We start from the raw sequence: 13,867 nt of genomic DNA, 5'->3' as shown, positions 1-13,867 counted from the left end.
CTTGCCAGGGGAGTGCTTATTCTACTGAGCCATCTCCCCGGCCCCACATGACACTTTACAAACTCTCTATTCACCAACTGGTCCACAGAAGCAGTTGGGCAAACACATATTCTACACAAGAAATGAACTCATAGGCCAGGCAGAGTGGCACATATTTGTCATCCTAGCACTCATGAAGCTGAGGCAGGAGTCCTGCTGGGAGTTCAAGGTCAGCCTGAACTACAAAGTGAGTTGAACGCCAGCTTGAACTGCATAGTGAGATCCAGATCTTTTTGTTTTGTTTCTAAGCCATAACAGTGGTCCTCACATATTCCAACAACCACCAAGCTTCTCAGACACCCTCTGAAAAACCGCCGTGGTGTCCCTGCAGCTGGCCCTCCCTCACCTGGGGGAGGTACAGAGCTTTGCTGTCATGGAGGCATACTTTTGAGTTCCAGAATGTTCCCGAGCTTAACAAAGTATAACTTTGGCTTAGCTCCTAAGGTGGGAGCTTCTTACCAGGCTTGGCTGTGGTTCCAACAGCCCGGATGCTGCCCTCTTCTTCAGTTTCTGAGACCAAGATGATACTTCCTGAGGGCCCTGCTGACTTTTTGGGTGACTTTCCCGAGGCAAGGTGTGGTACAGAGTTCACTGTCTTGCTGGCATTCCTGGTCTTTGCCTGCACAATATAAAGAGTAGCAGGTACTCCTGATTGAGCAAGATGCACAGCCCACTCCTACTGGAACCCCCACTGCTGCTTCCTACCCAGGCAAGTTTGGGCAAACTGCTCTCCTGGAGGTACTATGAGAACTGCACTGTATCTGTTAAGTGGGACACAGTAGTTAGTTGTGGGTACTATCATTCATTCATGATTACTTTTACACATGATTGCCAATGTTCTAGTTTCAGGTACATAATGTTTTATAGGTCTGTAACAGTGTTTTATGGGTTACCACAAAATACCTTTATTTTCTAGGTACTTTCTGATTTATGCAATGCCACCAGAGTTCAAGAAATACAGGCGTGCTGTTCACCATGGTGCCTCAACTGGCTGGGGCAGTGCATGGGACCTACTGAGACTAGCAAAGAGCTCCTTGGGGTACAGCTAAGAGCAGCAAAAGGGAGGAATACAAAGCTGCCCTGTACAGGTGCACTGCTACCCAGTGGTCTACTACAGCAGCATCACCTGCATCTTACAGAAAAGGAACCTGAGGGATTCACTGAGATCACACAGTTGGTGACATGGGTTAGGACTGAGTCAGGATGGATATACTTTTGCTGATACAGAAGACTGTCTCCCTAAGGGGCACTTGAGTTCTTAAGTGCAAGAGATTGGAAAATAGTCCCACTTACCTTGGCCTTTTCTTTCAGGCTTGATGGCAAATCCACCCCCATGGCTGAGGAGTTGGTAGATGCTGGTCTTGTGGCTGTGGCTGTAAGACACAAATCCCTCTGGATGAGGGAAATGGGCTCTTCTTATCCAAGCATAGCAGGCAGGTTTCATCTTGTCTAACAGTGCAACTGGTATTGGCTGCCTGGTGCTGGCATGGGGGGCTGAGGCTGAGCCCAAACTTGTGGCAAATAGCTCTGTAATCCATCAGCCATATTCACTAAGAAGCTCTATGACAACAAAGCTGTCTGTAACCCCCAGGGCCTCCCAATAACCCTACGGCAAGAGGTGCTGAGGGTCTCTCCCAGCAAAGCATTAGCTTATGCTCCTACCAGGTCACTGCACTTGGCTCTGCAGGCTACTCAGCAAGAAGTGGCAGGGGTCAGGTGCTGGCCACAGTTCAGGCAGAAAGCTGGGGAGAATCCCAATGACTTCTAGTAGAGAGACAGCTAAACCTTGAATCTTGGGTCATTAGACACTAAGATGAATAGATTTTTGATGCTTGAAATAAACATATATATAGAAAAAAAGAGTAAGAAAAATAAAGATATAATCTCCTTGGGATCTCACAGATAGGAAAAGATTTCTAAGTTATTGTTAAAGAGAATGTTGCTGAGATAAAAAGAGTGATTGTACCCATTTCCCAGCACTGAAGTCTCTCTTATCTTTCTATAACTATGAAGTTTAAGCACATGTATAAGTAGAGAGGAAGAATACTGACTCTGACCACTATGGACCTGTGGCTAGTCTTGTTTCATCCACCCTTCCCCATCATGCACCGTTCTATGCCACCTCTCCACGATACACATAACCACTGTGTACTATTAACATCTGCTAATCAATTTTAAAAATAACATATCAAATAGTATGAGATATGACCATTTGTTTTAAGTAGAATACAAGATGCATACATGTATGTACAGATAGATATCTGTCAGACTGTGGGTGCCAGCTGCTCCCCAAGACCCTGAGTAGAAAGTGAAAGACTGGGGAAGAGAACAGAAGCCCTTTCACTTTCTACATGCATCTGTAGAGTTTCAATCAAACTTGTGTTGCACTTATAATTTAAGATTAAACAAGATATAAAATATTTACCCAGTAATATCTCAAATGTCTTTCAAAGCAGGCTCAGGAAAAATGGATATACTGAATTGTAGATGGCAAGAATATAATATGTGATTTCTTCTCTGACTTTTTTAAAAAGCAATTTTCAAATATTCTATAATAAATACTTTATAATGAATCCTACATTCCCTTTATAATCAGAAACTATGTTTAAAATCAAGAAAGTGTTTTCCAAATAAGCAAAAAACCCTGATAACACAGTGCTTAAGAGACAGCAACTGCACTGGAGAGCTGCACTGCTGCTGGGGAAGCGGGGAGGCTGGGTCTGAGACGAGGGGCTGCAGAGACCTGGGATCATCCTGCCAGGACTCTAAGACCGCGGTGCTCAGCTCGGCGCCCAGAACTCCTGCGTATATGGCCGAGATAAGGAGACAACCAGCATCTCTAAAAGCAGTGCTCAGGCAGCAAGGAGATAGGCACCAGCTGCCTCTGGCAAACATGGTCTTTCTACGTCCATCCCAATCACCCAGGCACAGTCCTGGCTCCGGTGTGTGTGTGTGTGTGTGTGTGTGTGTGTGTGTGTGTGTGTGCATGTGTGCGCGCGTGCATGCATGTGTACCGTAGGGACCACCCAGCATTTCTGGTTCTCCCTAGGGTTCCCAGAGCTTGAGGATACAACCTAATCCTAACCCAAAGCTGCAGCAGTGGGTGCTTGGCAGGGAAGCCCAAGCCCTGGCAACACCCAGCAGGCTTACCAGCTTTAGCAGTTTTGGCTTTTGTCTCTTGCTTCTCCTCCTCCTCCTCTTCGGAGCTCTCCGAGCTGCTGATTGGGTCTGACACTCGGGTCTTCTTGGCTTGCAGCGCTGCATCATCTTCTGCCTTCCGCTTCTGGCCAACTTCTGAGGTTCTGCAGGTCAAAGGTGACTGGCTATACCAACTGGGTGACAAGACACCTCCACAACACTTGAGCAGACAGCCCTTTCCTATCCTCCCAGCCCCAAAAGGAAACATGTGCAGAGTTCAAACAGTGATAACAACAATACAGATACAGTTCTGTGTTCTGCATCTTTACTTAGTTCTTTTTTTGGTGGAACCAGGGACTGAACTTACCAGGGAAGTTCAGGCCCATGTGCTTGCCAGGGAAGTGCTTATTCTACTGAACCATCTCCCCCGCCCTACTTCACTGTATTCTTTAAAATGCTTTTAATTACTTTGTAATTCTTGAATTACAAAGTTATCTTCAAAGTCTTAAAGATAATCATGAACAACCAACAGCGCTGTGGAATAGCTGCAGCCAGCAGTCACTTAGAGACTAAGCAGGCACTGCGCAGACCACCCAGGGCCCTGCCCCAAGGGCTTGCTGCCTGGGCTGGGTCCTCCGTCTTCACTTCTTAGCTTGGCCTCCTCAGAGCAGCCCTCGCTGATGCTCCCCTCATCCTATCTGTCCTGCCGTCCAGTTTCGTTTCCTCCTGAGCACTTTTCTGTATCTCCTGTTGTTTATTTAAAGCCTGTTTCCCCACTACCCACAAAGGCCTAGCAGAGGGAGGAGGCTGGCAGTTGACCATAGCACTTCACAAACGTAATTCTTAACAACAAAAGCTTTATTACAAGCAGGAACAGAGAACCCTAGTTTAATAAAAGGCAGGAGGGAGCCTCCTCAAGTCAGCCTCTTCCCTGCCCCCAGAGACCCTCTGTGGCCCTCTGGGTTTTGGAACAAGAACAGGCAGGACCCAGCGACTTCTCAGGTTACTCTCCAAGGGCCTCAGCCCACCTGAAGTTCCAAGCAGAGGGTCTAAGGGACAATTCTCTAAAAGCATCTAGCTCCTTGCCCAGATTCAGGCTCCCCTCACTCACCTCTTGCCCTCCTGCTGCTTTCTTCCCTTTTGATGGAAACACTGTCCTTCATACCCTGGCACTGGGTCCCACACTCAGAGCTGAGGCGGGGGTGTGGCTTATAGGATGACAGCCACTCCCCCACGCCACCAGCCCACCTACCATGGCTCCCAGCTTCAGTCCTCCTGGGCAGGTCCCAGGTGGAAGCTTAACTTGAGGGCAGGGCGGCAGGGGTACGGGGTGGCAGAGGCTTCAGCTACTGCTTATCTGAAGTCCATGGAAGAAGGGAAGGTAGGAGGATGAGGGACTGAGCCCCAGTGGGAGGCCAAGGGTATCACAACCAACACATACATCCCCTGTCCCCTCAGCTCAGGCTGCTCCTTAACCCAACAGGGGTGGCAGAAGGGGACACGTGTGAATATAACACACGGCCTAAAATTCACACAGGGACACATGTGAATACAAAGTGAACTTAAGACCAGCCTGAACTGCATAGTGAGACCCTGCCTCAAACAGACAAAAAATAAAAAAATAAAAACTTACTAAATCCAAAAGCCTTCTGATAACCCTTCACTTGGTACTACACAGACAGCAATATGGCTTTTTTTTTTTTTTTTTTTTCCTTTTTGGTGGAACCGGGGATTGAACTCAGGCCTTTGCGCTTGCCAGGGAAGTACTTATTCTACTAAGCCATCTCCCCGGCCCCCAATGGCTTAATTCTGTTTTAAAAAGGCTACATACAAAGGAGGTCTATAAAATTGTGCAAAATACCCAGCATTAGTAAACCCATTTCAAGCTGGGCCGCATGAGCAAAACCTGCCCATGCTCAGCTCTGCCTTGGGAGAGATGGGACAGAGCCTCCCTTCCCACTCTGCAGTCCAGGACCCTGGAGCTGTGATTTTTGGGTACCTGGCTGCTTTACTGAGAAGGGAACCCTTAGGTGTGAGGAGTATGTATGGGCCACTCGCAGGCTAAGTACCCAGAGGGTCAAGCCCTGGGGACTCTGACGTATCACCTCCTTGGAGTCCACCCTCCTGCCCAGTGAGTCATGGACTGTGCCCATCATCTCCAGCTGGGATGGACAGCGCTCTGCCACAGCTTGGCATGTGCTGCTCAGGTGCCTTCCTCCGAGGAAGGCCACTTGTGATTTCATGTATCAATTAACTGGGCCTCTTTCCTCCCAACAGAATACAGACAGAAGAGTTGGGAATTTTTTTCCTCTGGTTTGTTCCTTGTCCTATCAAGAACAATGACAGGCTTGTACTAGGTGCACAACAAACATGACGGGGGGTGGGAGAGTGGTGGCGGCGGCTCCCAGTGGCTGGGTCTAGTGCTTTACTGTGGAGACTACTATGCACAATCTTTACAATGCAATGAGATAATTATTATTTTTTTTGAGATAATTATATTTTTTCATGTTTACAGAAGAAAGATAAGGAAGTACAGCTCTTGGCCAAGAAACTTGCTTCAGGTCCCCACCACTCATGCCTGAGTCTGATTTGTGGCAACCACTCAGCTGGCTGCCTCTGTGTATGATGCTTGTCCCATTCTGTATCCCTCACCCACGTGAGGGCCCTGGGGCACAGCGCACTGATGTGGTTTTCTATGGAAGGAAGCACAGTAAGCACACACAGCAGTCCCCTCGCTGTCAGAAGCCAGGATCCCTTCCTCATCCTCCCTGTCTTGGCTCCCTACTGGTAACAGGGAAGTCACCATTCCCAGATGCCTGCTTCATTTTTGGGTCACTCAGATGATCAAATGTTTGTATAGAGAAGCAACAACTTGTCTTTCTAAAGCAGGCAGAGACATGGAGTCTACCCCACCACTACTTTCGTCTTCAAAGATGTGCAGACAGTGGAGCCTCCACACTAACTAATACTTACTACCATTCTTCCCAGGACAGGCCCCTCACCTCGCTAACTGGATCTGGGCAAGCCAGCAGATGGGAACACAACATCCTTTTTCTCTCTCTCTTTTTTTTGTCTTTGTGAGACAGGATTTCACTATGTAGCCAGGCTGGCCTTGAACTCAGTGATCCTCCTGGCTCAGCCTCAGAGTGCTTGACTCATAGGTATGTGCCACCACACCTGGCTTCATTCTTTTTTAAAATTTAATTTTTAAAAAATTTAACATACAAAGCAGTCTAGGGTGGGCCTCAGTTTGTGATCCTCCTGCCTCAGCCTCCCAAGTGCTAGGATTACCAACGTGTGCTACCATGCCTGGCTCTGCTTCCATGTTCCATGGGACATGTCTATGGTACTTCTTTCCCCCAGCAGGCTGTGGTCAGGCGGGTACATGGGGATAACACGTAACCCTTTTGCCATTTTTCATTTTTCGCTGGTGCAGCCTTGGTTTAACGCCCCTTCCTTGGAAAAACTTAGGTTTTATAAGTTTCAGTTGGGCATGGTTCAATTCCAGCACTCTGGGAAGTTGAGGGAGGAATATCACAGTTCTAGCCCAGACTGGGCAATTTAGCAACTTGGAGAAACTCTTTCAAAATAAAAATTAAAGGGGCTGGTGAGATGGCTCAGTGGTCTAAAGCACCTACTTAGAAGAACAAGCTTAGCAAAGCACAGGGACCGTGGTTCAATCCCCCAGCACCACATGCCAGCCAGCCCCGCCCCCTGGTGGGCTGAGCGGGCCACACACACACACACACACACAAATAAAGAATTAGTGTTATTTTCCAGTGTTAAGGTAATTGTTTAAAAAATAAAAATTAAAAATTAAAGGGGTTAGGGATACAGCTCAGTGTGAAGGCTCCGGGTTTAACCTTCCAGTAGTATAAAAACCAACCAAATACATTTCACAGGCATTCATATTTAATGCCTCCTTGGCATTTTCCCCCTCCATAGTTGGCTCCCTCTGAGTCCCATGCACCCAGCTGCTGCTGTCCTCCTCCTCCATGAGGATGTCCTTAGGGCCAACTCCCATAGGGCAGACCTCATTCCATGTCCTGCCCTGCCCTCCAGTGGCTCCCACTGCTCTTAGGTAAACACCTTCTCACCTTGCATGGCCAGGCCCTGCCGGCTGCTGGCCTTACCTGTACTGTCCCCTCGGCCCAGGATATACTCTCCCCGCTTCTCTGTACCCATGGCCTGGTTCAGTCCTGTTTCCCACAGCTTTCAAGGTGAAGGGCATCCCAGGGAAGCCTCTCTAAAGTGTACAAGGAGGTGAGGCTGTGGCAAGGTCTTCTCTTTGGTAATCCTACTACCATGATCATTTTATATTCATTTGTTTCAATCTCACACATGACTACGTCCTTGCTTGCAATGTTAGCTCCAGAGAAGAAGCAGTCAGGCCTATCTAACTTATGACACTGTCTCCATGCTCAGAACGTGACTTGACATTCCACAGATGCTTATAAATGGCTGTTAACCAAGTGAATAACAAGCTGGTGAGAAGCTTTGTTTGAGACAGTTTTGCTACATAGTTCATGCTGGCCTTGAACTTGTGGTAATCCTCCTGCCTCAGCCTCTCAAGTGCTGGGATTACAGGCGTGTGCCACCAGGTCTGGCAAGATACTTTTGTTCTTAAGAGCTCATAGCTCTCAATGTCCCCTCCCACCACTAGATACCCACACATTTGACGTGATCTGCCTTCCTGCGGCACAACAAGCATGTCCATGTGGGCCATGGGGAGAGACCTTAGCCCAGAATGCAATCTTACCTTATGCCAAGCTGACTGTTTGGGGTGCCCCAATCCCACCCTTCAGCTTCACCAAACTTACTGTTGCCAGTGTGTATAGATGTCCAGAAGGGTGAAAGGCTGAGCCAGGAAACTCTTCTGCAAGAAGTAAAGAGAGTTGCTATCAGCCCCAGGCACAGTAGAGACCTCTTTGGGGTCACCACTCCCTGACCTCAAGCTTGTACACACAAAGTCCAGTGCAGGATCTTCCTACTCAGAGAAGTACATCTGCATGGTCCTGCCAGTGACATTCAGAATCTTCCACAAACATGAAAGGCAAGCAATTCCAGGTAAAAACCTTGTGATACACCGTGTTGTAAGAGGAACCTTCTTTGGAGGCTGGGGTTGGAATGTTCCAAGCTGGCATTTATTCGTTCGGCCTGCCTGGCACAAGACAAAGCTTCTCCCACACCAGTCCAACCTTTCAGAAGGCCTTCAAGGGCCTGGTCAGTCAATCTCCCCAGAGTTCCACCCAGATCCCAGACACTCGAGGCAGCCAGATGGCAAGAGCATGGCCTGCTGGTCTGTATCGAAGACATTAAGCCTACAGAGCATCACCTTCTCGGCAGAAGCAGAAGCAACCTGGTAGAGAATCCTGACCCTCAGAGCTGAGGCCAGAGGACTGCTCTCCATGTGTCAAGTGCTCCCTGGAGGCTTATGAACACCGTGGCAGGAACAGAGGGCAGCAACAACCTGAGCGGAGTGGCCAAGAGGCACCTATGCAGTCAGGCAGAGTGGCTGTTAGTCGGCTGCACTAAACTCTTTGCCTCCTTGGACTTCAGGCAAGATCTCTCTTGCAAACAGCAACACCAACATTCCCAGGTTGCTGTCAGGCTGAAGGAGACAGTCTATAACAGTGTACAGCACAGTGAGCTAGGACTCTAAGCCCTGGGACCTTCTCACTGTCCTAAAATGTGCTAGGCCCCAGTGCCCCAACAGGGCCTGGGCATTCTTGCTATCTGGAATGATTTCTTTTGCTAATCGCACAGCTTACTCCCCCCTTTCCTTAGGTCTCTACCTCAATGTCACCTCCTGTGAGGCTTCCCTGTCTACCCTACTCCCCACTTACACCTGGACTCTGCCATTCCTTCTCCCCCTTGCCTGCCTTCCTGTGACAGCTAGCACCTACCATCCACTGGATACACTATATTACGAGTTTACATTTGTATCTGTCACTGTCCACTGCTAGGCGATTTGCTCCATGAAGGCACAGAACAAGATACTTTATTTATTTATCTTCTTGAGATAGGGTCTCACTATGCAGCTGACTGGCCTTGAGTTCACTCTGTGGTCCAGGCTGGTCTTGAACTCCCAATGATCCTTCTGCGTCAGCCTCCCAAGTGCTGGGATGACAGGCATGTACTACCACGCCCTAACCGGGCGAGATACTTTTGCCTCAGCACATGCTGTAATGAAGATGGGTACTATCTCTTGCTCCCCTTATCTGTTATGTGACATAACTGGAGTAAGCAGGGAACTGAATTCCAGAAGGTTAGGGAAACCCACTGATGACACCTCAGGGTTCATCACCCTTGGTTCCTCCAGGAGGTCTTGGAGCAAGAGTTAGGAGACAGCCTTACTGTAGCCAACTTGATACTCACTAGTCAGGTCAGTCCCACCTCACCAGCTTAAAGCTCTGCAACAGTTCACCACTGCTGCTCAGGCAAAGACCAAACTGCCCAGGGAGAGCTCAGGCCAGCCTCTGCCTCCACCTCCCTGGCAGGCTATAGGCTTTGTACTTCACACTTCAGCACAGCCGGTTCTCCTGCAGGCCACGGTGTACACACATTGCCCTCGGCTAACTCCAAAGGATCTGTAACACTGTCTGCAACACCTCCCCTTCCTTCAGATTCAAATCAATTGTCACTTCCTCAGGAAAGCAGTTCTGACAGGGCACTCTTGCCATTAATACTTAATGTGGTGCTCAGTGCACAGTCGCTTTAGGGCTTCTTTCATGTGTAGCCTCTACCACACTTAAGACCCAGGAAGGCTGAGGGTGGCAGTCACCAGCACCTGGAGCACATGACTAACAGTTGCTGAATGAAGGAAGAATGAGGAAACCAAAACCAAAAGAACTTTCTATTCCCCAAAGCTATCCTATCCAGGCCAAGCATGGTCAAGAGCTTGAGATACAGATCGACAACTACAGCATCCCTCTTTTTGAGGCTCCTGGGAGAACCGGCTGCTACTCACCCTGACACCCACGGCCACCTCTGTGGTCCCAGGGGGCCGTGCCGGGCCACGTGGCTGGAGACTTAGAAAACTTAACACTGCCACTACCAGGAAGGTGGGAGAAGTAAGCGGCTCGGGAATTTCAAAACCTTAAGCGTCGGATCACATGTCCCGACCCGCCCACTACACGGACGGGGAAACTGAGGCCGAGGTGGGCGCTGGAAGCAGCAGAGAGCAGGCAAAGGCTACAGATCCCTCCCACATCACTGGGCTCCCCCCCCCCGGAGGCCCGCGGAACCCGGGGCCCTTCAGGTATTCCGGGGCGGGGGAGCGAGCCCCGCTCTCCAGATCCCGCACGCGGCCCGCAGACGCTCACCTGGCCGCTCTGCTCCTTTACTTCCCGCGCCGCGCGCACGTAGCCTGCGTGCAGCAGATGCTGGTAGATCAGGGGAAGCAGCTCCCGCCGCTTTCTGGCCTCTGCCATGATCACGACCCCCGGCCCACCGGCTCAACCGCAACCCCCCCTCGGTCCCGCCCGCCGCCACCCTCGTGCCCTTAGACCCCGCGCACCCCACTTCCGGCTGCTCGTTTGCCCCGGCCGCAAGGCGCGCCGGGAAGTGTAGTCTCACGCCCTGAAACGGCTGGGCGGAGCCATGGAAGTCGAGAAGCCCTCCTATTGGCTAGAAGGCGGGACTAATTTTGGACCCGCCCAGGGGGGTCGGCCCTGCAGGCAGGACTTCCTCCTAATGCTTCAAGCTTTCTGCTAGAAGGAATTTGCTTTCCGTGTTAATCCTTTCAAGCGGGAACGTCACTCCTTTACTTATCTCCAAACTCCCTAATCTCCTCCGTATCTCTCCCTGGATCTGAACTTCCAGTTTCTTGTTTATTCATTTCACATTTGGGTTTTTTTGTTTTTTGGGGGTTATTTGGTACTAGGGTTTGAACCCAAGGCTTTTGCCATAAACTACATCCCCAGATCTTTGAAAAAAAAATTTTTTTTTCTTTTAGTCCCTGAATTACCCAGACTGGGCTCGAATTTGCTATCCTTCCTCATCTTCCTGAGCACTGGGTTTACAGGTGTGTGGCACCATGTTTGGCACATTTCATACACTTTTTTGATTTGTGAACCAGGCATGAGCTATCATTAGTTTATCAATTACTTCATGTACAGAACACATTTTTACTAAGATAGATATCTTTTTAAAAATTTTTTAATTTTTTATTTATTTTTTAGGGAAGGGTCTACAGGGTGTTCAGAGTTTCACTACTAGATCAGACTCATAGTGAGCCTCCTGTTTACAGCCTCCCAAGAGCTGGGATTACAGGCAGATGCCACCATACCCAGTCTCAGTTGCCCACTCTCAGCTGCAGTCTCAGTGAGGCCCAGGGATGGGGCCGGCATGGCAGACCTGGGGATGAAACCTCCAGCCCTGAGCCTGCTTGCGGCGCTTTAATCCACTGAGCTATTTGGCAGCATCCTACCTTGGGCTACCACAGACTAGGCTGGGGGGAAAAACATGGAGATTACCCTCAAAGTGGCAGGACAGGAGACAAAGTTGGTAACTAAGCAACTATAGGTCAAGGTCTGGTGTGTTGTAGTTGTTGAGGAAAAGCACAGCCCATGAAAGCAAGGAGGAGGGGCACCTAGCCCCAGAGAGACATCTGAGTAGGCGTTTCTAGATGCAGAGGATAGGGCTGGTACAACGGGGGTGGGGTGGGAGTGGGGGGTGGTGTTGGTGTATGAGTCAGGACAGGAGAAACCACCCTGGTATAATCTGGGAACCCCAAACAACCCTGTGCTGCTGGGTAATGGATTTGGGAAGAAAAGGGGGCCTGGTGAGGACATTTGAGGACACAGAAGCAGACAAACTGGAACACTCTCTTCACCCTTGCAGAATTTGGAGGCTCTTCCAAGGACATTATGTAGACTGCATGATTTTGGACAGGAGGGTGACCTGGATTTGTGCTTTTAAAGATTGCTGTGACCAAAGCCCAGAGATGAATCTGTGGAGAACAAAATTGGATATGAGACTGTTGTAGTTACTGAGGGGAGGTTGGCAGGCAAAGGATGAGCTAGCTGGGGAATACTGACGCAGCTGCTTTTAACTTCATGAAGCTGGAGAGGATCTAATGACAGCCTGACTCCTCCAGCCTTTGCTTTAGGTATATCGGTTATATACAACATACAGCTTCCCACCCAAATTCAGAACCTAGACAAACAGACCTAGACCTTCCAGGATGGATGTATTAGTTACTTTTCTTTCTTCTTTCTTCCTCTTCTTCTTCTTCTTCTTCTTCTTCTTCTTCTTCTTCTTCTTCTTCTTCTTCTTCTTCTTCTTCTTCTTCTTCTCCATCTTTTTTTTTTTTTTTTTAAATGTAGTTGATACAGGGTCTTGCTACGCAGCTTGGATTTGTGGTGATGCTCTTGTTTTCAGCCTCCCCAGTGCTGGGATTATAGGCATGCACCACCACACCTGGTCTCGGTGGTGGCTCAATGTGCCCAGGGGTAGGACCAATGTGGCATGTAGCACTGGAACCCTTGTCCCTGGGCTTGTTTAAGCAGGCACTTAGTCTGCTGAGTTATCTCTCTGTCCCTAGTTACTTTTCTTGTTGCTGAGGCAAAATAGCCAACACCCACAAGTTAAGGGAGGAAAGAGTTATTTAGCTCACAATTTGTAGAGGTTTCAGTCCATAATCACTTGGATCCAAGGTAGAGTGGCATGAAGACAAGCATCACAGAGGAGAAATGTTTCACGATGAGTGGAGGGAGCACAGCGACAAGGATGACCACACCTCTTGTTTTGTTTTGTTTTGTTTTGTTTTGTTTTGTTTTGTTTTGTTTTGAGACAGGTTCTCAGTGTGCAGCTCAGACCGGTCTTGAGCTCATTTTGTAACTCTGGTTGATCTTGAACTCCCAAGGATCCTCCTGGTTCAGCCTCCCCAGTATTTGGGATTACAGGTGTGTGCCACCACACCAGGCTCACGCCTCTTTCTATCCCTCTATATTTTATCTCACACACTTAATCCTAGTGCCCTTGATCCTAAGATTGCACAATGAATCAACTCCAACGTCACATACTCTAGATCCAGCCAGCACTGAAAAAGCCCCCACTTACGACCACATGAGGCTTTGGGGGAATATCTAGACGTGAGCCATAACATTCCATTCCTGCTTCCCCAAAGATTCATGCACATCCCTATATGCAAAAGGCATTTAGTCCAGCTCTGACAGTTTTAGTATTGCTGAAAACCTCAAGTCTAAAGTCTCCTCTGAGAGGTAAGGTTAAACTCTTAGCTGTGAGTTCTGATATAATTGAAAAGAAATTTAAACACTTCCAACATTCAATGGCACAAGACAGACATTTTCATTTCAAAAGATGCAAATAGTGGATACAAAGAAATGGAAACTAAATCAACTCCAAAATTCAGCAGGGCAAACATTGAGTCCTGTAGTTCTATATTCAGCATTTGAGGTATTTTGTGGCAAGATGTGAGCTCTAAAGGGCTTGGGTGACTCTGCTCCTATCACACTTCATATAGTTGTGGCTCCATGGCTTCTTTCTGTGGCTGTACAGTCTGAGTGCCTAGGAACCAAGTCCCAAGGAACAACTTTCTTAGGATGTTGCCATTCTTCTGGAACATGGTGCTCTGGGGCTCTCTGCCTTCTCTCCTCTCCCCTCTCCCTTCTCCCCTCTCCCCTCTCTCCATTTCCCCTGTCCCCATCTCTCCTCTCCTCTCCTC

General features: G+C 48.8%; 1 protein-coding gene across 4 annotated transcripts in view; it reads right to left on the bottom strand.

The window, feature by feature from the left end:
* The window catches only part of Tcof1 (treacle ribosome biogenesis factor 1), a 33,290-nt gene extending 22,656 nt beyond the window's left edge, over positions 1–10,634 (bottom strand). For all 4 annotated transcript variants that reach the window (XM_023715290.1, XM_023715287.1, XM_023715288.1 and 1 more), the window contains exons 1-5: positions 10,503–10,634; positions 7,998–8,053; positions 3,190–3,341; positions 1,333–1,406; positions 499–658 (exon numbers count right to left, since the gene is read on the bottom strand). In XM_023715290.1, the coding sequence (XP_023571058.1) occupies positions 499–658; positions 1,333–1,406; positions 3,190–3,341; positions 7,998–8,053; positions 10,503–10,610 (550 nt within the window). In that variant the 5' untranslated portion in view covers positions 10,611–10,634. The remainder of the gene's footprint in view (positions 1–498; positions 659–1,332; positions 1,407–3,189; positions 3,342–7,997; positions 8,054–10,502) is intronic.
* Between the last annotated feature and the right edge of the window lie 3,233 nt (positions 10,635–13,867).

The sequence above is a fragment of the Octodon degus genome, unplaced genomic scaffold (genome assembly GCF_000260255.1).
Source record: "Octodon degus isolate 3935 unplaced genomic scaffold, OctDeg1.0 scaffold00040, whole genome shotgun sequence".
In the NCBI taxonomy this organism is placed as follows: Eukaryota; Metazoa; Chordata; class Mammalia; order Rodentia; family Octodontidae; genus Octodon; species Octodon degus.
This window is presented reverse-complemented; position numbering and strand designations above follow the sequence as displayed.